Raw genomic sequence first — 25745 nt, forward strand, 5'->3', positions numbered from 1 at the left:
TTCACTTCCTAATATTCTTTGACATCCTTTCTCACAAAAAAAATCAAAGGCCAGTCATCCCTGAAGGTTAATTTTTTAAAATTCAATTATGGAATGTGGGCGTCACTGGCTAGGCCGGCATTTATTGCTCATTCCTAATTGCCCTGAAGAAGACGGTGATGAGAAATGAGTGGCTCACTAGGCCATTTCAGAAGGCCTTAAAGAGTCAACCACAAATGATTAACTACCTCAAGTTAAGAAAATACCAGATAAAGCGATCAGGAAGAAAATCATCTCCCCACCAACTCTCCCTAGCACATTCCCTCAAATTACTCATAGAAAACAAAACTGTATCAATAAATACTATGTACACGACAGATTATTCTCTGGTTTCCTAGATTTGATGGTGCTGTAATAGTGCACAATGAAGATTTGTATTTGTTTCAGGTTTATGCAACATTCCACAAGCAATGCAAGAAATTGACTACAAAGAAATGCAATAGAAAGATGTGACACAAGGGGGTAGATTTTGATTCTCTGTGACAGAGAGAAACAGGTCATAGTGAATCTGCAGCCTGTTTTAAATGGGCTAAGCACAATAAAGAGATTTCCTGTTTCTGTCAGTATGTGATATAAACATGACACAAAATGGAAACAATAGTTATTGAAACAAACTTCCCTGAGTCTGCTTTGTGACTCACTTAGAAGCAATCCAGGCTCCACAGGGAAGCAGTGGCTCTGTAACTCTGTGCAACTATGTTGTAAGTGTATAAACACAAGTCTTTTCCTTTATCATAAAAATGTGTCTTGGTAGGTGCTGTTTGAGAATATATTCTTTTTGCGTGATTTTCAGTGAAAAACTGAGCAGAGAAGTTTGCACTATGTGTACTCAGAACGTCCCTGTACAAAACAACCAAAGAAATTCTGATCCACTGTTGCTCCAATGTTATCTAGTTTTTTTTTCCGGTGTACATCCTATGTAGATATAACATTGTTGTAGCAACAGGATCAATTTGCAAAAGGCGATTGAGCAGCAATGTTTAGATTTGATTTTGTCAAACTTGTCTTTGTCACCTATGGCACATTTTCACCCCCTTTCCCTCACTGGCTACTTTCTCCTGTTGGACTTTAACCTGATGTTGTGAGATTTCTTACTGTGTTTACCCCAGTCCAATGCTGGCATCTCCACATCATACTTTCCACCTGGCCAGTCTGCTCCTAGTTGGGTAACTAGTCCATGGTAATATTGCTTTTGTTCTAATAATATTTCACTCACACTTAAAAGTTAACCTGCATCTTAGTTTCAAACAATGGGAAACCCACTTCCAAATAGGAGAAGGAAAGAAAGTCAGCACTCAAAGGGTTAAATGCTAACTTGCCAAATTGTTGATGAAAAGTAAAAGTCTGTTTTAAGATTACAGTACAAGTAGGTGGAGATTGATGAATAAAAATGAACAAAAGGATGCATTCAGTGGCTATCAACAGAAACTGCAAAATCTTGGCATGTTCTAAAGATCCCAGGACAGGCATGGGAGAGCCAGTGAAGACTAGACTCCCTTTATTTATTGTTACTGAATTTAAAGAGCCCTTACACTAACCTGTCAATTGCTATCCTAAAGTGAAAACCAACCAATCTACTAAAACCCACTGAATAAAGGCAAAATCTATGCAACGCAGTTTTTCTTTACAACAAGAGAAACCTAGGAACAAGTGGAATAAATCCAAAGATAGTGCTTATACAGTAAGCAGCACGGAGACCTGTAAATTATAGCAGGAAAGAAAGACGATGGCAAAGCTTCCCACAGTTCTGTAGTCCTGGGAAAGAATGTGAAGGAGTCAGGAACTGTGAAGCGAGTTGCAATTTCAACGTAGTGCGGATTCAGGCTGGGGTAAAGCATAAAGGCCAATGTGTATATATAGCTTAGAAAGAACAAGGAAGGGAAGTTCAGGGAAGTATTGACCACGCTGATGAAATGTGCTGCAGGGACTATTGTCATTAGTATCTTCCTGTCTGAAAGATTAATACGCTGTAGAAGCTAGAAATCATTATGTAAAGTTTGACAATTTCATAGTGTAAATTTGCAATCTCATGTAATGCTGCAAATGGACTTTGGCACATTTTTCCTAGGAAGGGATATATTTTATGTAGCGGATGTAAACTCTCAGATGATGTCTGAAGTTGCATCACATCACACGAATATTCCTTTAGACTATTAACTGAAAAATAGAGCACTTTCTCATTCCGGAAATCACTCCCTGCATCAAGCACTCAAGTACAGCTGGTCAGTTGCTGGGCAAAGTTCTCTTTTACTCAGTCCCAATAATGTGCCACAATTCTGGCCATTGAACAGCATCTCCTACTACATCAGTGTAATATTTTTATTTCCCACACTGCAATTTATTTGAACAAGGTTGCTAAAAATAATGTCAAATAGCATCAAATATGAAACACCTTTACGGCTGGGCCCACATTCTCTGTTCAAGCTCATATTGTGTAAAACATCTGACAATGACAGCAGACGTTCAGTCCATCATTCTAGGACGTACAAAAAAAACTCATCTTAGAAATTAGAAGGAGGAGTAGGCCATTCAGCCTTCGAGTCTGTGCTGCCATGCATTTTGGTCATGGCTGATCATTGAATTCAGTATCCTGATCCCTCCTTCCCCCCATATCCCTTGATCCCTTTTGCGCTAAGAGCTATATCTAATTTCTTCTTAAAGTCTTGCCAACATTTAGTTCGTAACTGGGCCATTTCAGTGGCCTCATTTGTACACTATCTGTTATGACAGGTTATCCCACACTCAGCCTGGCTGGCCCATTATCCCTAACTTTGCTGAATTACACAGACTCCTGATTTCCCACCATCCAGATTTTAAAATTTTCACCCTGCAGTTTAAATCATGTGGTAGTCACACCTCTCCCTATGTAAATACCTCCAGCCCAACAACAACAACCCCCTGTGAGTTTTCCATTCCTCTGACTCCTACTTCTTCTGCATTCCACGTTCTAATGCCTCCCAATCTCAGTCACTGCATTTAACTCACAGGCCTTAGACTCTGTCGTTTCTTCCCTAGCCCCCGTCCTGACTCCCCATCTCCTTCTACCTCCTCCTAACCTCTCTTTCCTTGGTTTGCCATCTGTTCTTTTGGCTTTTGTGAAGTGCTTGAGTCATCTTCTATATTAAACATTTGATATTGATGCATTGCTGCTGCATCCCAATTATGAGGGACTATTGCACGTGGGATATTGTGTGGGAGGTGCCTACTTTAATATTTTGTTCACCACCCTGGATTCACCAACGCTCAAACGCTCTTCGGATGATATTTGGAAGGTGACATACAGAATGAGCCACCGCAGCACAACAGTCCGTTGGACAATTGATACACTAGCGCATGAGAAAAAGAATCAAGCTTCAAAAAAGTCTGCACTATTGTGAGACTTCTTACAGAGTGTCCTCAGTGCATTGTCTCAGTGACAGTTCAATAAGACAGGCACATGCTCGGGTTGTGAGGCCAGTCTCTGGTCAGCTCTAGTTTCTATGAATTCTAACGGATCGACTTGAGTGGAGTTTGTGAACCCGAGCAAGGCTAATCCAGTACTGCTGGCTGTCAGCTGACCTGGGCGAAGAATGTGATTTGAAAAATAATTTTGAGCTATTTTGAAAAGCATGAGATTTGAGACAAGTTTCTGACGCTCATCACCAGCTGACTCTTATCAGGAACAGAATCCAGAATGCAGCAGGGGCCCTGAGGGAGCAGAACGTGCTTGGCCACTGCAGTAATTCCTGTTATTTAGCAGAATGCTTGCATTGATTGTTTTGACTATGGCAAACAAGGGCAGGGACCAGAAGCTACCACCAGATGAGCACGTAGCCATGTGTTTTTTTTCCAATACCAACAATTTTCACATTGCTTTCAAAAATTGAAAACAGCTTTTTCAAATTGTCCATCTGTGGGAAACTATTACATTGTTTAAAATCTAAACATAAACACAAAGCGTGTGTCTGTACTCCAGCAGAATGAAGGTTCTTTAGGCCTCCTAGAAATGTTTTTTTTTGAAAAATTCATTAATTTGCAGTACAAAAAAGGCTTTTGAAAAGGCAACTATATTTAGTAAATGTCATATGAGCTTTATTTCCTTGTGCACTTCCAAACTGCCAAAATGCCAAGCAATTTAACCCTTTGTGCGCCAACTCCACAGTGTCTGGTCTTTATACAGGAGAATAAGTGATAGAACTTGAAGCAGAAACCTGAAAACTGATACTGAAAGCTTTTACATTTACCAACAATGTCTTTCCATTATCTACAGAATGGAGTATTTTGTGCAGAACTGCTTCCTTAAGATCAACCTCTGAGTATTAAACACTCAGGACAAATGGGTTGAGCTGTGGGAGGCATGAATTAGTTAACTTCTGGTATGTAGGATGCAAAGCTAAAAAATACCATTAAAGGTTCAGAATCATTGGCCTCAACTGCCTGAAAAAATTGGCTCCAAGTTCCAGTTTATGAGCCAATCAGATGTCAATTTTTAGATTGCATAAAAAAGGAAAAAAAATTCTTTGTGAAGCGAAAAGTGAATATAAAATATACAATTCAGTTCTTCAGCCAGAAGCACAGTGAAATTAATAAAATAGCAGTAAGATAATTGGATAAAGGGTAAATAGGGTGAGCAAATAATTAAAATGTGTTGTTTTTATTCAAGATTGTCTTTGTAGTGTTCATTTTAGTTCCTTAAAGCTACTGTAATATCATGGTATGTTCATCATTATAATGTGTTCAGTAAAAGCTGGCTTATGGAGACTTCAATTCCCCAGAGCTGCAGGCCATTTAGAGGGCAAGTATTCTTGGTATGATATTATTCCTATTCAAAATCCAAATTGACTGTGTTTTAAATAGTTAGTTTTAAAGAATTATAACTTTGCTAAGCATTGTTAGGTCTGCTCAATTTAATAGTAGGTTTCTGATTTCAGCATGCAAGACAAGAAACAATACTGGTATTCTTGGCCCTTGTGTCTCTACTAATCTCTCGTGGTACTCCCATATCTCCTCCATTGCTGCAACTGTTTCCAAGAAATTCTGTTGCCTCTTCTGTGCCAAAAAACACTTTTGATTCTCCACAACAACTTTTAACTCTCCATAAAATCCTACACTGTCCAGGACTTGAATATTGTTTCCACATCTGGAATATCCTTTCAACTCCTTTCTCACAGTATTAGACAGGGCACAAATGGAGTACGAAAAAAAATGAAGTTTAACTGTACCACAAAATTTTGCAGTGAGAGAAATTTATCAGTCGGGAGATTCAGCAGTGATAACAACTTGTGGCTTCGATACTGAGACATTGTGAAAAAGGAATTGAAAGAGCAAGCTGAATGTTGAGGTGTATAACCAAAGCAATGAAGTACAAATCCAAAGAGGATGAACTGAATCTTTGTATTGTATCACCAAAAGGGAAATGATACAGAAAAGATGAATAAAAAGTGTAAATGGAACTCAACTTTGAGAAGGAACCCAACTCTATTCTAGTCTCCAGAATCCGTGCAGTGCAGAAATAGGTCCATCGAGTCTGCACCGACTCTCCAACAGAGCAACCCATACCCTATCCCTTGACAATAAGGAGCAATTTGTTGTTTAAGAAGGGTGCCAGGCAAAAGGCAGGGAATTATAGGCCGGTTAGTTTAACGTCTGTTGTAAGTAAAATGTTAGAATCCGTCATCAAGGAGGAAATAGCGAGGCATCTTGAGAGGAATTGCTTGATAGAGCAGACGCAGCACGGTTTCGTTAAAGGGAAGTCGTGTCTGACAAATTTACTGGAGTTCTATGAGGATGTGTCTAGGGCGGTGGATAGAGAAGAGCCGGTGGAAGTGGTCTTTCTTGATTTTCAGAAGGCGTTTGACAAGGTACCTCACAAGAGGTTATTGCAGAAGGTCAGGGGACATGGAGTTGGGGGTAGGGTGTTAGCGTGGATAGAGGATTGGTTGTCAAATAGGAGGCAAAGAGTGGGGGTCAATGGGTGCTATTCGGATTGGTGAATGGTGACTAGTGCAGTGCCCCAGGGGTCGGTGCTGGGGCCTCAGCTATTTACCATTTATATAGATGATCTGGAGGAGGGAACCGAGTGCATGGTGTTGAAATTTGCTGATGACACCAAGATTGGTGGAACGGCAAACTGCGTGGAGGGTGTGGAGAGTCTACAGAAGGATCTAGATAGGCTGGGCGAATGGGCCAGGAAATGGCAAATGGAATTTAATGTTGGCAAGTGCGAGGTGGTCCACTTTGGTAGGAATAATGGTAGGAAGGATTATTACTTACATGGCGAAAAACTGCAGCAGGCGACGGTGCAGCAGGTGGTCAGGAAGGCGAATGGGATGCTGGCCTTCATAGCGAGGGGGATTGAATATAAAAGTAGGGAGGTCTTGTTGCGGCTGTATAGGGCATTGGTGAGGCTGCAGCTGGAGTACTGTGTGCAGTTTTGGGCGCCGTACTTACGCAAGGATATTATGGCCTTGGAGGGAGTGCAGAGGAGGTTTACTAGGCTGATACCGGAGTTGAGGGGGTTGAGCTATGAGGAGAGGCTGAATAAACTAGGCTTGTACTCGTTAGAGTTTTAGAAGAATGAGGGGAGATCTCATTGAGACGTATAAGATGATGAATGGGATGGATAGGATAGAGGTGGAGAGACTCTTCCCGCTCAGAAAGGATAGTAGGACTAGGGGGCACAGCCTCAAGATAAAGGGGGGGCGGTTTAGAACGGAGTTGAGGAGGAACTTCTTCACTCAAAGGGTGGTGAATCTCTGGAATTCTCTGCCCGTTGAAGTGGTGGAGGCTACCTCGCTAAATATTTTTAAGACGCGGGTTGATGGGTTTTTGATAAGAGAGGGGATTAAGGATTATGGGGAGAGGGCGGGAATGTGGAACTGAGCCACGACAGATCAGCCATGATCTTATTGAATGGCGGGGCAGGCTCGAAGGGCTAGATGGCCTACTTCTGCTCCTATTTCTTATGTTCTTATGTAATTTAGTATAGCCAATCAACCTAACCTGCACGTCTTTGGATTGTGAAAGGAATCCGGAGGAAACCCATGCAGACACAGTGAGAATGTGCAGACTCCACACAGTCAACTGAGGCCAGAATTGAACCCTAGCCCCTGGGCCATTAGGCAGCAGTGCTAACCACTGTGCTGCCCTCCAGAGAAGAGAGTTAAGGAGTGACTTTATCAAAACATATCTATCCATAAAACTGAGAGTCTTTCATTTCACATATCACATATTAGAGTGATAATTTTTCAACTTTGTGCTGGCAGGAGTCTCATGTGAGGCTCATACAAGAAATTCTGACAGATGCTGTGATTGATTTTCTCACCATTAGTTGATAAACTGCACAAACTGACAGAGTCCATAAATTCCCATTTCAATCTATACTGTGGAACATTAAATCTATCTGCAGGATAAAAATAACCTTATTTGCTCAAATAAGCAACTGAAGAATACCAATTCACTAAAATATAAATCAGCAAAAGATTCCACCAAAAAACAATTTAAAAGGCTGGGTTTTTCAACCAATCAACTTCAATGTTCATTTCTCCAAAGTGATTCTAGCTTTAATTTCTTTCCAACCCAACTGGATATGATTGCATCAGCAATAGGGCTAATTCGGTGATTGCATGCTCCCTTGGGAAATCGCAGTCTGAGAGAGCACAGGTTAAAGGACTAGAACGATGATGTTCTTCTCTATCTATGAACTGTGTTCCCTTCAAGCAGAATTTCCACTCTAGGCTCACGAATTTTGCCTTAATATTTCCAAAGTGATAAACACATAAAAATGTTCCACTGCCTCTAAAATCAAGATCATTATTAATAAATTGTCTCCACTACACTTCGACATTATTGCCAGAATTTTACTGCCACACTGCCCAAGGCTTGTAAGATCCTGCCCGAGGCCAACAGAGAATGCAGTTCTGAAAGTCTTGCCCACGCTGATTTTGGGGCAGGTGAGGCGGTAAAATTCCAGCCCATCACTTGTTTCCAGAAGCCTATATGTGTCTCAGAAGTTTGGGACATATTTTTCTGCCTTTTTTACAGTTTCATCCCTGGGCTTTTATTCCCAATGTCTCTGCCTTGGTCTCAATCATATACTTGTTATCATGTTGACCTTGGGCGTGTTCTATGCAAGCACATTCCCTGCAGTTGCCAAAAACATCTATATATTTTTGCTTCTTAGCTTCTTTAGTCCCTTACAGAATACATTTCCCCCTCTAGATTTCCCATTTGTTTTTGCTATCATGCCGATTTGCCTCAATTGCACTTGACTTCCAACATCTTCTATCCTTTAAATCCAAGGGCAACACCGCAACAGTGATGTTTGCAAAGCATTAAATGATGTAGAAAAGATGAGTACAGAATACTGTAAGATCAAACAGATCAACAGGACCAGAAGGCATAACATTCAACCCATTTAATATAAGTTCAAAACAAAGTGTTGGAAAATGTTTTTCTTTTAATGCTGAACATTTTTTTTGAACTAAGTTGATTATTGATCTTCACACTAAAATTGGATCCTTTGGTAGACGAGAGAGAGTTTTGTGTCTTTTTTAATCTAAGTCTTATACAGGAAGATGCTTATTATCTTGAAGGTCACAGCTAGGCTTCATCCTCTCCCTTTATTGCAAACTTCTAGGATTCTTTCTCCATTTTGATTAACTGATCTGATTGTACCTCGACTTTATTTTCCTGTCTGTGCCATAACCTTTAACCCATTTGTCATTCGAGAATCTATGCAACTCAGCCTTTAAAATAGTCAGTGACCCTGCTTCACTGCTCCCCAGAGAACAGAACGCCACAGACTAACAACCCTTCTTGGTTCCCGGGTTGAGAGCGCAGAGTCAGGGTAATTTCCAGCCCCACAAACCTAACTCAGCAAGTATTGCCCCGGAATTTCCAATTTTCATTCTGGGGTCATGAGGTGAAATAAAACTCATGGGAGGCGAACCTAGAAAGAGTGTGGAGGCAGCATAGGAGTTGCCAGACCGGCTGTGAAAAGAAGAATTAGGTAAAAAAGAGCCCTACAGCATTCACCCACTCACACTCCCTCAGCCCTCCCATTCCCTCATACTCCCCCTGCTCTATCCATGCCAAAGCATGCCTCCCATCTACCATCATTTGTCCTTACACCCTCCTTGCCAATTCACCCAGTATCCATCATGTGCAAACCTAAGGACCCTTGCTGAGATTAAATAAAATTCTTAAGTGTCTGGTGATAAATTCAATATTTAAAAAACTCTCATTGTTAAAAACCTAGTTACTACATTTTAATTAATTTAATCCTTATATGAACATGCATTTGTATTTATAATCTCACTTCAAAACTTTTATAAACGTTTGGAGCTGTCTATCAAACTGTGGCCTGATAAGAATCCCACAATGGTAACGATTGGTTATGAAATGAGTCATGCAGCACTAATCCTCTACTGGTAGCCCTCAAACTTACATCAACAGACTGAATGAGCACTGCAGTCAGTTTGTGCAAGAATTTATAGGGTTGGAGATTTAATTGCCTTGACTGTTTGACAGCATCCTTTGACAGTTCCAATGAACTTGATAGATCCACTTCTTGCATACTTTCACATCCATTTTTAAAATCTCAAAGGCATTTGATCTCTCCCAAGGGGCATCTTACCTTTCTCAAAGGTCATCTCTCCCAAAGGTAGCCTGAGACCATATACAAAAGGATATGGTCCATCTCCAAAAGGGTACCATATCTCTCCACAGAACCCTGACAAGTTTAGAATTCCTCCTACCACATCATATTCTGAACTGCTTCTTCCTGAAAATCAGCTAAGACTGAAGGCAGCTGCCTCTATGAACCAAGGATGTGCAATTTTCAACTGATCCCTGTTCCCCCCCACTCCCCACCAAGAATATGGAGGGGGCTGGATTAAAAGTTCTGGATTTCTGACTCCAGAACCATTTTTGCAAAGGTGGAGAGTCTCTCGTCTGCACAAAAATTCAGGGGTGGAATTCTCCAGCCATTCATGCCAGCGGGATTCTCCAGTCCCGTCAGTGAATTTCCCGCAAGAGTGGGGTTACGTCAATGGGAATTACCATTGACAGCAGCAGGACTGGAGAACCCTACCACCAGCAAACAAGGCAGCAGCTCCCACCAGCAGAAAACACATGGCTGGGGGGTGGTGGTGGCCGGGGGTGGGGCAGAGAATCTCAGCCCAGATCTTTGATGCTGTGGACAGCAAAGTGTCTGTTGATCTCCAGCTACTAACCGAGCTGCTGTGTGTTTGCAGCATTTTCTGTTTCAGTTTTCCAGCATTTATAGTATTCTGCTTTTTACTGGTAGGAATGCAAAACATAAATTTCGAATGGTTCAGAATTTGCGTCGTATCAGATATTCAGGCTGGTGTGTGTTGTAATCCCAGTTGCCCTTGCCACTTGGGAATTGCTGTTTGCATAATATTTCTCTTTATTTTGGTGGTTTCCACTGTTTAATACTCTTGACTGTTATGGAGCTATTTGTAGAAAAAAATAATGATGATCTTGACACTGATTTGAGAATTTAGCTTCAAATTCCTTCAAAACATTACAATCCTGAAGCTTCTTTAAAGGCTTTGTATTTACCTCCATTAAAAATCAAAGCAGTCCTGGTCAAATCCAGAGCAAATGTTGATGACACTTTTGTTTTCATAAAGGCATTTACAGGTGACATGTTTATTGGGAATGTTACTCATGTCTGTCGAAACAGCGGGAATTTAACACTGATGGTTTCACCTCTGTTTCAGTAAAGGCAGAATAATTATTTCTTGAACGACCTGGCCCACACCGTAGGAAAAGATGTTTTGTATCCTTACTGCTGTGTTCTGCCTGTCACAGGAAACAATTCCAATGTAAGGGTTTTGAGAAAGTCAAAACTTAACCAGTCCAAATGAACAAAGAAGTACAGGCAGATACAGCGCAGGAAATGAAGAAATCACAAATCATACTTTAAAAAAACCCAAGAGAATGACTGAATGGAAATAAAATTCAACAACTAGGGTTGAAAGATTATGGGTGAAACTTTCCAACCGCCCCCCCACCCCCAGCTGGGAATTCCCATTGACGTCACCTCACACCGGTGGGAAACATACATGCGGGGGTGCACTGGCGGCGGGACTGGAGAATCCTGCTGACGTAAACAGCCAGAGAATTTCAGCCTATATGGCAGAGAATAACAAAAATTTAAACTGAAAGTCACAACATTAACTAAGAATAAAACAGTTTATTTAGAGTGAAGCAAAGATTAGGGAAGTACAGACTTGGAGGTGAAAAACTGTCTGCAAGATAAACATATCTCTTCCAGATTGTTTCCTATGATTTGATTTGATTTATTGTCACATGTATTGGGATTCAATGAAAAGTATTGTTTTTTTGCGCACTATACTGACAAAGTATACTGTTCATAGAGTACATAGGGGAGAAGGGAAGGAGAGGGTGCAGAATATAGTGTTATAGGGACCTGCTTAGAGTGTGTTTCCTTTTAATTTTCATCTTCGCTGCATGGTTAATAATGCTAACCATTAACAACCTTACCTGTCTCTTCAGTTCATCGGTCTGAATTCCTTGTTCACCCCGCCACTGCTGCCCAAAGGAACAGAGAATTTGGCGCTCAGCCCAAAACGCCACTCACTGCAGCGGGATTGGAGAATCCCAACGGTGGGTGAGGTCAGAGAATTCCGGTCATTGCCTCGATTGGTTTGGACTTTGTAACAGGAAGGCAATTTGTTCTGTCACACTACCCCAAATGGTAAAGATAACAATTTACTCTCATGTGTTGGACTCCTTTCTACACGTGCCAGCTAATGTGTGACATGGAGCAGCTCATGACATAGAGAAATTGAGGGTGGAAGAAATAATCAATGAGCTAAAATATACATTGTTTTTAAGATCAATGTTGATATCAACATCAAAGCTACCTTTGAGGCTGCCATTGCATTTTTAGGTCCTGGACTTCCTTTTCCGACTATCTGGAAACCTGTACTTCCAAATGCTTTGAAACTTCTCTCCACCTAATGCTGCAATGTATTACTTGGTGTTGGCTGAGCTCAGGCCAGTACTCAGCACATGGGATGAAAGCTTTGTTTATTTACAGATATTTTAACTCTGATAAGGTTCAATAAACAGAATAATAGAGTCAGTTACATTTTTATTCACATTCAGTATGTGGATGGCCCGACTAGAACTGAGGCAAAACTTGACCTCCACTTGGGAAATAAGGAAGGGCAGGTGACAGAAATGTTAGTGAGGGAATATTTTGGGATCAGTGACAATAATTCCATTAATTTAAAAATAGTTATGGAGAATTATAGGTCAGGCCCAAAAGTTAAATTTCTAAATTGGGACAAGGCCAATTTTGATGGTATTAGATAGGAACTTTCAAATGTTGATTGGGGGAGTCTGTTGGCAGGCAAAGAAATGGCTGATAAGTGGAAGGCTTTCAAATGTGTGTTAATCAGGGTTCAGGGTAAGCACGTTCCTCTTCGAGTGAAGGGTAAGGTTGGCAGAAGTAGGGAACTCTAGATGACTTGAAATATTGAGGCAATGGTCAAGAAGAAGAAGGAGGCACATGACATTCATTCGCAGCTGGAATCAAGTGGATCCCTTAAAGAGTATCGAGGGTGTTGGAGTAGATTAAGAGAGAAATCAGGAGGGCAAAAAAGGGACATGAGATTGTTTTTGCAGATACGGCAAAAGAGATTCCAAAGAGCTTCTACAAATACACAAAGGGCAAAAAAGAGTAAGGGCTTTTAAGGATCAACAAGAGATGGGTGAGATCCTAACTGAATATTTCTCATCGGTATGTACCGTTGAGAAAGGTATGGATGTCAGGGAACTTGGGGAAATAAATAATGATGTCTTTTGGAGTGTACATTTCACAGAGGTGGTGGTGCTGGAAGTCTTAAAGCACATCAAGGTAGATAAATCCCCGGGACCTGGTGGTGTATCCCAGGATGTTACGAGAGGTTAGGGAGGAAATTACGGGCCCCCTAGCAGAAATATTTGAATCATCAACAGCCAAAGGTGAGATGTCTGAAGACTAGGGGGTACCTATAGTTGTGCTTTTGTTTAAGGACTGCAGAGAAAAACCTGCAAGCTACAGGCCAGTGAGTCTTCACATCTGTAGTGGGTAAGTTGTTAGAAGCTATTGTGAGAGACAAGATCTACAGGCATTTAGAGGGGCAAGGACTGATTAGGGACAGTCAGCACGGTTTTGGGAGTGGAAAATCATGTCTCACGAATTTGATTGCGTTTTTTGAAAGGGTAACCAAGAAAGAAGATGAGGGCAGTGCAGTCAATGTTGTCCACATGGACTTTAGCAAGGCCTTTGACAAGGTACCACATGGTAGGTTGTTGCACGTGGGAATACTATGCTATTTAGCAACCTTAGCATGCTTGTTGTCCAGGTTTTGAAGTACGTGGGCATGGACTGCTGCAGTGTCTGAGGAGTCGCAAATAGAATTGAACATTATTCACAGATGATTGCACATCGCTACTTCTGATCTTATGCAGAAGGGAAAGTCATCGATGAAGATGGTAGTTTAATATGTCATAAGGGTTGTAAGTGAATGTAGATAGACCAAAAACAGACAAAGGGAGATGTAGCCTCTGTTTGATGATTCCCTGAGAAATAGTGGGCAGGTACTGAGGCATTCCTCTCTGGTGCGAACAACACTATGCCCTGCTCCACCAGTGGAAATGTGCTGCAGCAGACACAGAAGACCCCTCTCTCTCTAACTGCCAGGATTGAGCATCATTTTATGTTTGGCTGATATCAAATCATTGAGGACAATGGAAATGAAAGTTGGGAGAGATGTGTGATGGCCAGATTTACTCTATCATTCAGTCAGAGAGATCCCCATTGAACATGCTACCTACAGTTTTACTATGCAGCACTACTGATGTATGGAAAATTACAGACATATCCTACAGTGTGTGCAGCTCTACATCACACTCCCTGTATAATGATGTCAGTCTCCCACAGCATGCCAGGCTTTACCTGTGGTTCTGGTAAATTCCATCCAATAAGATCTGCATGTAAGAATGAAACAATTTGACATTTCATGTTTCTTTGTCACGCAACTGATGAGACTTGCATAAATAACTTCTCCGTGATACTCTGCATTCTTTAGTAACTTTGTAACAGCCACACGAGCTGGATTTCTGAGATCATTGTGACTTTTAGGTGGAAAGAACCACAAAAGAATCTTGGGCCTGAGTTATCCTGGTTGGGCCTGGAAGAGGGCACAAAATGTGCCTCTGGCTGCGGTAGGCTCCAGAACATGGTTTCATGCTGGTTGGCCAATTAACCACCTTCCAGCATGAAATGCATGCTGGGAAAAGCTCAGCCCTGCCAGAGAGAGAGGAAGAAGACAAGCACCAAGAACGAGGAGGGTGTGGGCTGCCACTTCCAATGTGCTCCCTTAAGGGGGAGCTATCTTATTGCTGACCTGTAAGCAATAAATTGTGATCAGGAACAATGCAAAGTATGACTAAAGCAGCACATACTAATCTCAATTCCCAGATACCATTGAAAGTTTTATATCAGCCCTGACATTTCATCCCGCCCTGGATCAAAGTTACAGCTAAAATGTGTAGGCTGTCTGGCCAATCGGCAACCATTAAAGCAGACAGGCCAAGTAAAATTGCGACCAATAGAAAGGTATGATCACTAGACTGATTAATCCATAAACTCAGCTACTAGGGGCCCAGGTTCAAATCCTGCCAAGGCAGGTGGTGGAATTTGAATTCAATAAAAATATCTGGAATTAAGAATCTACTGATGACCACGAAACTACTGCTGATTGTTGTAAAAACCCATCTGGTTCACTAATGTCCCTTTGGGGAAAAAAAAATCTGCTGTCCGTACCTGGTCTGGCCTATAGGTGACTCCAGAGTCGCAGCAATGTGGTTGATTCTCAACTGCCCTCTGAAATGCCTAAGCAAGACACTCAGTTCAAGGGCAACAAATGCTGGCCCAGCCAATAATGTCCATGTCCCATGAATGAATTAAAAAAAAAATCGGCCCCTTAATATGTCCAGTTGACCTGTTTGATTACTGTTGGGTGCACTTCCAACCCTTGTGCATGTCCACCAACCAAAATATTGCACAAACGCACAATAAGGTTGGGACGTGTGCCTGATGTCTTTTCACGCAATTTCACAGGTTTCCTGGTTAGGCACACGATCACCCAAGCAACGCTAAATTCTGACCTTAGTCCTTTTCAATATTTTTGAAATTGACGAGTGAAGTTGCTTTCCCCACTATTATTTTAGTTTCTGCTGTGGTCAGAAAGTGGTTGGAGCTGAGTGCCCAGCTCCTTAGCCACTGCCAAAGCAGCTCTGTAACCAGAGACTGAGAGGTATGTCTTACAGTTTTCCCCTTACTTTTATGAGGAAGTGCTTTGTGCTCAATGGATTGTCACAACAGTTGTCTTCAGATTGAGAATTCAGCTTGTTAACACTCCACGGCACAACAGGGAGGGTATCACTAATTCAACTGCACACTGAATTCATGTTAAAGTACTAGTGACAGATAATAGCACTGCTAAGTTTTAAAACTGATCATGTGCATCTGAATAAACAGTTCATTGAAGTATAGAAAAGATAAATATTTCAATTATTGATTCATAGGATAATGATTGCAATAGTAATTTCTGATAATGGATAGCATTTTTCTTCCTCTCCGCGATGGTTTTAGTGGCGGTGGGATGCGGCACGCTACTCGCTGGTGGCTGGAACTTATGGTCTTGCTGTTGTCAATAAGGTTTCCCGTTGAATACATCTCTTGCCACTGGGAAACTCGCAGCAGTATGCACTCTCTGTGGGACAGTTAAGGTCCTGCTAGTGTGAACGGCAGCAAGAACTACCAGAAATGTGCGGGATTGCTTCTTTAAATTCAAAGAATTAACAAAAGTAATGCGGAAAGTGCATAAAGATTATTTATCAAGGTGTCAGCTTGAAATAATTACACAAAAATATGGAGGGAGATTTTCTGGCCTCCCACCTACCTGTTTCCAATCGGCGAAAGGTGGTGCATTGTTTGCTACTGGTGGGATTCTCTGATCCCGTTGTTGTCAATGGAATTCCCATTGACATCACCCCACGCCGGCGGGCCACCCTCGGGCACGGGGTGAGCTGCCAGTAAGATCGGAAAATGCAGCCGGCGTGAACGGCCAGAGAATTCCAGCCATTATGTCTGATGGTAACATAAAGATGGTAGCAGTATAAAATATGTGTTGGTGCAGATGGAAGTATTTCTGATATAAACAAAGCCCAACAGATATGTACTGACTCCGAGCTCTTGTAAACACCCTCCAATGGAAATTTGTTTCTTTTTCCTTCAACACAACCATCTTTCCCATAACTCTGCACCAGGACTTCGAGGATGCATAAATCATCAAAGGATTGTTTAGTTAAACAGATCCTGTTTTCAAATAAATAACAAAGAATGCGGGATGAATTACAGTGCATTCTGCAGCTGCACACACTAAAAAGAGGATTTGTAGGCATCAAACTGCAAAAGTCAGACTCAGCAAGTCCACAGGTTTGGTGTTACTTTGGACATCATCCCTAATGATGTTCAAAGGGTCAAAAGTTTCAAGTTTTTAGGTGTCCAGATCACCAACAACCTGCCCTGGTCCCCCCATGCTGACACTATAGTTATGAAAGCCCACCAATGCTTCTTCTTTCTCAGAAGGCTAAGGAAATTTGGCATGTCAGATATGACTCTCACCAACTTTTACAGACGCACCATAGAAAGCATTCTATGTGTATCACAGATTGGTATGGCTCCTGCTCTGCCCAAGGCCGCAAGAAACTACAAAAGGTTGTAGCCCAATCCGTCACACAATCCAGCCTCCCATTCATTGGCTCTGTCTACACTTCCCACTGCCTCAGCAAAGCAGCCAGCATAATTAAGGACCTCATGGATCCCAGACATTCTCTGTTCCACCTTCGCCCGTCAGGGAAAAGATACAAAAGTCTGAGGTCACATACCAACTGACTCAAGAGCAGCTCTTCCCTGATGCTGTCAGACTTGAACAGCCTTACTTTACATTAAGTTGATCTTTCTCTACACCCTAGCTATGACTGTAACACTACATTCTGCACTCTCTTGTTTCTTCTCTATGAATGATATGTTTTGTCTGTATAGCGCGCAAGAAACAATACTTTTCACTGTATGTTAATACATGTGACAATAATAAATCAAATCAAATAAAATAATGTCCCCCACTGCCACCAATTTTACTACATTGCTTTACAACTTGTAAAGGGTAAACAAAATACTTTGCAATGCTCTGAGATTATTCTATGATTGGCCAGTAATAAATGATAATACTGAAATAATATCCAATACTTCCCTGAGAAATAACACCCACCTAGCGTATATTACCGTGCAATAACATGGGGCAAGTATTTGTAATAGTTGAATTACAAAGGGAAGTTTATTTTCTAGTTAGCTCTAATTTGTATACCTGAACACACATTTATCCAGAGTCTTTGAGATACATTTTCTGTGATAGATGTGGATGCAAGTGCAATAGTGCACTGCAGACTTGGCCAAGGAGCACAGAGGCTAAACTAGTTAGCCCTTATTAGATCATGAGCTCTCTCTTGATGGGGGTTTGCAGGTTTGGCAATGGGATATCTGGCATTACTGCAGATATTTAAAGGATTGCAGTGGCTCTTTAAAGGGAATGAAATGTTTTAGTAAGCAAGGAATTTAGTGACATTGCTATACTTAAGCTATAGTACGGACTCCTGTAAAGCGAAGTTGAATGGTAGCTCGTTCATGTTAAATTGACCATTGAAATTGAGCTTTTGAATTATCCTAGTGGTCAGAAAATCAGTCCCAATGCCTCCAAGTTTTATAAAGACAGCATTTATGCTTCTGAATTAATGGAATAATGTCAGTTTCTGAATTTTGAACAAAGAAACTTACAGATAAAATGAGTTAAATGGGTATAATGTGTTAAATCAACTGTCTATGTAAGCATAATAATTGTTGGTATGAATCCTGAGAAAAGGTCAGCTTGCAATTTTAGAGCTGTTTTGATTATTAAAACCTGTCTTACAAGGCCATTGGACATACTAGCACACCAATCTGTTTTAATAACTCTCACTTTAATAAGAATGATCACTAAAGCTGTTAGATCAAAAAAATTAAATGTGCTATCAATAGTAAACTCAATGGCAATTTGCAACAGTTGAGTTATCCAGCCTTTGTCCTTTCTGGAATTATAGACTCTAATGCAAACCCTGGAAAGAGCTTTGAAGTGGGCACGGTTAAAAGAAAGAAACAAAACAGACCTGCCAAAATGATGCAAGTCAAACTCTTAAGCTCAGTTACCCTTTTATCTTTGAAATAAAATCAAACTAATCCTGTATAAAATTGGAGAAGATTTTTTCACATGTGGAGATATGTTTAAGTAACGCTGCTTCCTTTGGGATTTGAGGTTTGATGGTTCTGCTTTAGAAGATGCACTGAGAAAGATGGATAAAATTTGTTGAGAGGGTGCGGGAGGAGGGAATCATGGTTCAGCTACAGCACAGGCATCTAACAAGGACAGGGAGTTGCAGCCAACCCGTTTTGTGTGCAGCTTTGGTCTCCTAGTCTGAGGAAGGACATCCTTGCTATTGATGGAGTCCAGAATGAATACTGGAATGGCAGGACTGGGCCTGTACTCAGTGGAATTTAGAAGAATGAGAGGGATTCTCATAGAAACATGTAAAATCCTAGCAGGCTGGATGCGAGAAGAATGTTACAAATGTTGGGGAAATGTAGAACTAGGGGTCACAGTTTAAGAATAAGGGGTAAGCTATTCAGGGCTGAGATGAGGAAGAACTTCTTCCCCAGAGAGTTGTAAACCCTGTGGAATTCTCTACCACTCAAAGCTGCTGGAGCCAGTTCATTAGATATGTTCAAGTGGGAGCTGGATGTGGCCATTGTGGCTGAAGGGATCATGGGGTATGGAGAGAGAGCGGGAGTGCGATACTGAAAGTGCATGATCAGCCATGATCATATTGAATAGTGGTGCAGGATTGAAGGGCCGAATGGCCTACTCCTGCTGCTATTTTGTACATTTCTCTCACATCTGGTTACAACTGTTAAAAAAGTTACATTTTAATATCTCTTCCTTCAATATGATGAGTTTCACTTTATCTTTGAATGATTGGAAATGTCCCTCTCTTCACAATCCCCTGGGAGTGTCTTGTTTACTTTTTCACCTTCACTTTGGAAGGTGGCCTTGCCTTTTAAGTAGTTGGTTCTGTCTTATTCAAATTGCAAAATATCTAACCAGTTGAAAAGTCATATTTTCAAAAATCAAGGGCCTTGTATACAAAGTACAAAGGTGTAACCCCCAGGAAGTACCATATGAAACTCTGCTGCAAAAGGTTTTTCATTGTGCTTAAATGGCATGACAAACATACAGACAGAATCAGATGCTGAGGCATCCAGGCTGAGATGCTGCTATGTTGGTTTATTCTCATTCGAATATTGCAAGAATTCTGCAAACTGAAGACATCAAGGCTGCTTGCGGGTTAACAGGTTATGATTTGAATGACAGTGCCAGATACCATGCAAATACTATTTGCATTCTGCACCGAAATGAATGGGACCATTGTGTGACTCTTCAATCTTCAGGGAACTGAGTTTTTGATCCATGATGTCTCCGTAACGGAAGTGATGATAGTGTTGTCACTCCCTTGGTGCATGCGTTCACTACTGACTGCCTGATCCAGCAGGTTCCTTGGAAGGATGTGGTAGCATGGAAGTTTCATGCTGTAGTAATCTTCACTTCAATGTGAAGGCTCTTTCTGACATGGATATTAGGCCTAGTTTAATGCTGGTGGCAGTGACAAATTATTGCATACTGTTTAGACTGGAAGGGTTAAATAATGTAATCCCCTAAGGGACAGCATCAAAGTCATTGTTCTTTTCAATCTATGGAAATTATTTTGACTTGGAAAGAAGGAGCAAATATGATGATGATAGTGCAACTGATACATATTTTTTATGTTTAAGGGAAATGCTTAAAAATTTAGCTTAATTCTACAGGAAGTCAGCATGTCCAGATGGAATGCAACTCAGATGCTGGGACAGCAGGATAATTACTCATTTTAACCATTCAGTATTTACTTAGAACAGAGCCAACAGATTTTTGTTTTTAGATGGAGATTTCCGCTGGAGCTTTTGATTAGGTTGATTGAAAGTGTCATGAGTTCAATCAGTTGTTGATATGGTGATGGGAGGAGCTAGTTTGTAGTAGGGGGAAAACTAAGCAGTTACAGGTCGAGGTCTGCAACAAGCAGAGGCCTGTGCACGCTGTTCCTGAGAACACTCTCTCTCCCTCCATAAAATCTCTTGAAAATTTAGGGACTGTTCATGCAATTTATAGTAAACATGCTTGGGTTTGCTAACTGTTATTTGAAAGTGGTTTTGATCAATGCATGAACAAGGTTCATCTGGAAGTAGAAGCCATAAGCTAAAAAGTAAAGTTGCTTCCTTTCCCTTTTAAATATTGTTCAACTGTTAATGATTAGACTGCTTTGTTTGTTAAAGTTGTATTTAAACTCTGTTATTAAAGGAAGATTGTTTCACTATAATAAAATCCATACTTTGTCAGTGAAATCACTCCAGTAGAACAATATCCTTTCCTCACATTATGCCTCATTCAGAGGCACACAATGCCTGATTGAAGGCCCTGGCAGGACCGTGGCCAACTGTGCTTGCCCTTTCTCCCAAGACTACCCTGCCCTCCTGCTGTCACTTACCTCTGGCCTGGGATCTAGTGATGATACTGGGCTCAGGTGGGTGTCACAGCTGCAGAAGACACCATGGTGCTGTCATTCAATAAAGTTGATTGGCCAGCAGCTCTTGGTGAGCAAGACACACATCACTGCTACCTCCCCAACTGCTCCATCCACCCCTGGTCCTGATCCTGGGGAAAGGCCCGCTGCTGACCCATTAAGTGGCACAAGATGAGGCAGCATTTCCCAAAAAGAGGCAAAGCAGGGCTCTTGCTGGCTCCCCTTTGGCAGCAGAGACCCCCGACTCCTCTACAAGATTCCACCCGTGAAACGGAAAGCAGGAAAATACCTGAAGGATCCTGCAGTTGTTTTCTGAATCTAGAAGACGGTCCTTTTCCTTCTGACTCCACATAATACGTCTGAGTTTCTACATTGTGGAGTGTCTGCCAGAGGTTTTTTTTAAGGACCACTGACTGAGCTGTTTAAATCCTGTGAACTGTAAGTGCCATCAAATACAAACACATTTAAGGGATTGGATCCAAATGAGTGCAGAAACTTTATTCTGAAATAATGCCTGTGCTCACTTCAGTAATAACAAAAAAGCCACAATCAATTTAGTAGAGATCTGAATGCCTGTGCTGACTGGATATGAGCATCTGCCCTGGTAAATTGATTATTGTACATCAAGTGCAAGCAACAAGGCTAAATTGGTATCTCAGCAATTTAAATTTCAGATGTAGAACAACTAACAACTGTTACTCTATCACAGAATATATATTCCCCCTCTCATTGAAATCCTGCCACCACCTACAATAAGAAGACAACCCTCACAAACAGACAAATAGCCTCCTCTTTTCACCTATTATGGTTCTTCACACCTGCTTGCTCTGCGCCTTCCTCTGCCTATTGTCTGGATAGCTCCCTCCAGGAGAGCCCAGAACATGCCAGCAATGTACTGTCAGACGTTGGCACAGCTGCACAAAGACATTCACAGTCAGTGAGCACTTTAAAAGAGCTGGGAACAGCAGAGATCATCAATTTTTTACTTGCGGCCATCACAACGGATTACATTACTTTTAATTATTCAGAATGAGTTGACAGAATTTAAAAAAAAAATCAAGCTTCAATATGTAGTACAAACCAGTGACATCAATATAATTTTGAAGTTTCCACTCCACCTTTCCCTGCTGCCTGTATAAGGCAGAAATGCTGAACTTCTCATGTTCATCAGCTCTAGACACAATACCACGCCTCAGTCCAAACCCAAACACAGAATCATAGAATCCCCACATTGCAGAAGGAAGCCATTTGGTCCATCAAGTCTGCACCGGCTCTCTCTGCCACAGTATCTTGCCCAGGCCCTTTCCCCCCACCTATCCCTGTAACCCCACACGTTTAGCATGGCCAATCTACCCAACCTGCATATCTTTGGACTGTGGGAGGAAACTGGGGCACCCAGAGGAAACCCATGGAGACACAGAGCAGAGTCCGCACAGAGAGTCACCCAAGGCCAGAATCAAACCTGGGTCCCTGGAGCTGTGAGGCATGTCCCTGAACAGCACCCAATTAAGATGGTATAAATTATCGAATCCTACAGTGCAGGAGGTGGCCACTTGGCCCATTGAGTCTGCGCCGACAACAATCCCACCTGGGCCCCATCCCCATAACCCCACACATTTACCCCGCTAATTCCTCTAGCCTATGCATCCCGGATCACTAAGGGGCAACTGAGCATGGCCAATGCACCTAACCCACACATCTCTGGACAAATTAGATAAGTAGCCTTTTAATTCAGGACTCATATCTCAGGTTAACGTATGCATTTATTGAGGTTTTCCCAATACCAGTAGGTATAGCGATATCTTTGAAAATTTTACTTATATTAACATATTCGCTGATGAGCTGAATTTTTAATGATTTCTGATGAGAGAAAACTGACCTGAAATGTTAACTTTGTTTCTCAAGGACGTTGCCAGACCTGCTGAGCACTTCCAGCATTTTCTGTTTTTTTTATTTAAGATTTCCAGTAATCACCACATTTATCATTTGCCTTATGAGACATATGTGTCTTCTCAAATCAGGGTGACCTTTCAACCATTCAACCCATGTGGCTCAAAGCAACAAACATCTGTGGTCCAATACTTACTGTAGTGTATTTCCCCAGCTGGCACAGTGAAGGAAATGTTTCCTGGTGAGCTTTGCGAATCTTTTCAATTAGATCCTCTAATTCTGCTGTCATTGTGTAGCTTTCTGAACATTCTTGCTTTGGTGTCTCCTTTTTCTTTTTATTTCTGTCATTTCTTACAGCTGAAAACAGAATGAATCACAATTAGGCATCTTTAATGCAATTTGTGCAGCATCTTTAAAACCCTGCAGCACAATATTGCACACTGTGAACTGGAACAACTGTTCCTGCCAGCCAGTCATTTTCTGAAGTACATGACATATTCATAGAATCTCTGCAGTGCGGAAAGAGACCATACGGCCCATTGAGTCTGCACTGACCACAATCCTGCCTAGGCCCTATCCCTACAACCCTACTTACTTATCCGCTAATCCCCCTGACGCTAATTTAGTATGGCCAATCAACCTGACTTGCACATATTTGGAGCGAGAGAGGAAACAGGAGCACTCGGAGGAAACCCATGCAGTCACGGGGAGAATGTGCAGATTCCACACAGACAGCCACCCGAGGCTGGATTGAACCCAGGACCGTGCTGCTATGAGTGCCGCCCAAGTCAGTCTCTCAAGCCACACAGTGGCAACAACATTGTATAAACTCCCCAGTTACAATAGGCTTAGAATGAAAAAAGCAAAAACTCTCTGCAGAAATTTGGTGTGGGCCTACTGTGCTTATGTAACAGAAAAGCAAATGGTCAAGCTTTCTTTGTACCAGCTCTCAGTATACGTATTCATGAACGTGTGTGCATATCGTTGCAACATTCACATGACTAGGCATTTCTGTCACTCCCCTGAACTCAACTGGCAGATGGCTTGCTAAGCCTATTTTACAAAGTAGTTCAAATGCACTGATAAAATTTAAGTGGTAAGTGGACATAGAAATAAAACAAGAAGCAGGTAAAACTGGTGGATCGTAAATAGCAACAAGGATTCAAAACCACAATAACAAAGGAGAGTATCTTTGGCAAACATTTTTTTCTGTTTGACAAATACAAGATACAATGTCTCAAGACTCTTGTCATTTGGTGAAAACACACTTTTGGATGGGATAGGGCCAGCAGTGGATAGGCAGCAAGTGCACTTAGCTCCTCTACAGGCTCCTGCCCTATTTATTTATAGATGCTACCATTGACAATGCTTCACACTAAGGTTGTTCTGATAACGCACCTAGTGTTGAAAGCAAGTAGACTGGAAAAGGACCAGGAAGGTGTAGTGACTTTAATCTGGCAATTGAGGTGGGCCTATTAGAATATGAACTCCCTGATGAGCACTCCTTGCCCACTGGGCACCACAGGGACTGGAATGTATTATTGACCCCTTTAATCACATTTTAATTTGATGTTTTAAATTTTCTTCACACTTTGTTTTTTTGTTTTGGACAGTTCACCTCCTTTTAGGGAGCTGCCCTTTTTCAGTTGTCCCTAAGTTAAGTTGATTTTGTTTATTTGGTTGACACAAAAAGATGTCCATGATTAAGAGCAAAATTGATGGGCCAATCAAGGAACCTCCTGCTTTGTATTTAACCAGGAGTGTCAGTTCCTCTGGGTCTCCTAGTGTAGACTGCGAACTGATAGCACTGTGTATGCTGTTGTCAGACTTGTAAATAAAGGGATTTTGCTGAAGTGACTTCTGCCTCCGAGGACTTATGACAGAAGGGGAAGAGATGCAACTTATTTTGTGCCTGAAAATTGAAGGGCCCTGGTATCCCTGGCCCACCTGATATGTCTATGAGGGATCTGTATGTGGTGAATACCCACCTGGCTGAAATAGGTGTGAGACTGATTAAATATACCATTTGTGATCCTTGAAGGGTCCACTATTGGTCACTCAAAAACATAAGCAAGAAGTGTTGAGCTTTTATTTTTCTCAGCCTGGGAGAAGCCAGAATACTCTTCCTGGGTTAACAAAAATCTCTGAATCCTCTATTCACCAAACTGGGATTCTCCCCAAATTACCTCCTCATTTCCAAATCAGACAAGCAGTCTCAGTTGGTAAGTTATAACAGCATTTTGTTTGACATTTGAAGTGAATTTTTTTTTGCTCAAGACATTCCTTCATTGCTAAAGGGGAAAAAAGTTATAACCATTTTGTGCCTCTTATCATTTTCCTCAAGCGGAACCTCCTCTGTAGATCAGGTTTCCTTGTTTCAAAACATATTACAGATAAACAAGCATTTCTGAGTGCTTCCCTGACTACAATGAGGGCCTGGCTTTGGTGTTGATCCAAAGCTGTCCTATCCAACCACAGGAAGATACAGTACCAGGTGGTTACACAACATTCCATTTCAATATTACCAGGAATTGTTAATCCTGTTTCACTAGCTAACAAGGGAGCACCATTATAACAACTATGGAGCAATCCATGGTCTGCAGGGCGCATCACTTCTGGTTAATGAAGAACCCTGATGAATTGTCAAAAGAAGAAAATAAAAGATTAGAAAAGGGTAAAAAAACCAAAGTCTCTTCTGGAATGTGAACTTGTTACAGACAATTTTTTTTTAAGCACTCTTAATTTGCATACAAATCTGTTCTTAAGCAATGATTCAAAAAAAGTTCATTCTTAATAAATAACGGTTAATGGACTTAAAGAACAAGGACTTAAAAGTATTTACAGGCCACTGGGGCATGGACACTGAATGAAGCTCAATAATTGATCATTCATTGGTGGTGCATTTCTGTGTTAATGATATGAATGCATCATAGGTGTTTTTGAAAATTGACCTAATATAATCATGTTTCGCACAGACACAAGCAAAAGTAATTACTTCAAAATTGCAGCAGCTAGTTCTTCGT

At 41.4% G+C, this 25745-nt stretch overlaps 1 protein-coding gene across 4 annotated transcripts in view; it reads right to left on the reverse strand.

Annotated features, from left to right (window-relative positions):
* Positions 1–25745, reverse strand: part of LOC145354845 (retinoic acid receptor beta-like) — a 337521-nt gene that overhangs the window by 46868 nt on the left and 264908 nt on the right. For all 4 annotated transcript variants that reach the window (XM_080206407.1, XM_080206383.1, XM_080206391.1 and 1 more), the window contains one exon: positions 22919–23079. In XM_080206407.1, the coding sequence (XP_080062533.1) occupies positions 22919–23079 (161 nt within the window). The remainder of the gene's footprint in view (positions 1–22918; positions 23080–25745) is intronic.

This window comes from Carcharhinus amblyrhynchos, chromosome 2, assembly GCF_965287045.1.
Source record: "Carcharhinus amblyrhynchos chromosome 2, sCarAmb.v2.hapA, whole genome shotgun sequence".
Lineage (NCBI taxonomy): Eukaryota > Metazoa > Chordata > Chondrichthyes > Carcharhiniformes > Carcharhinidae > Carcharhinus > Carcharhinus amblyrhynchos.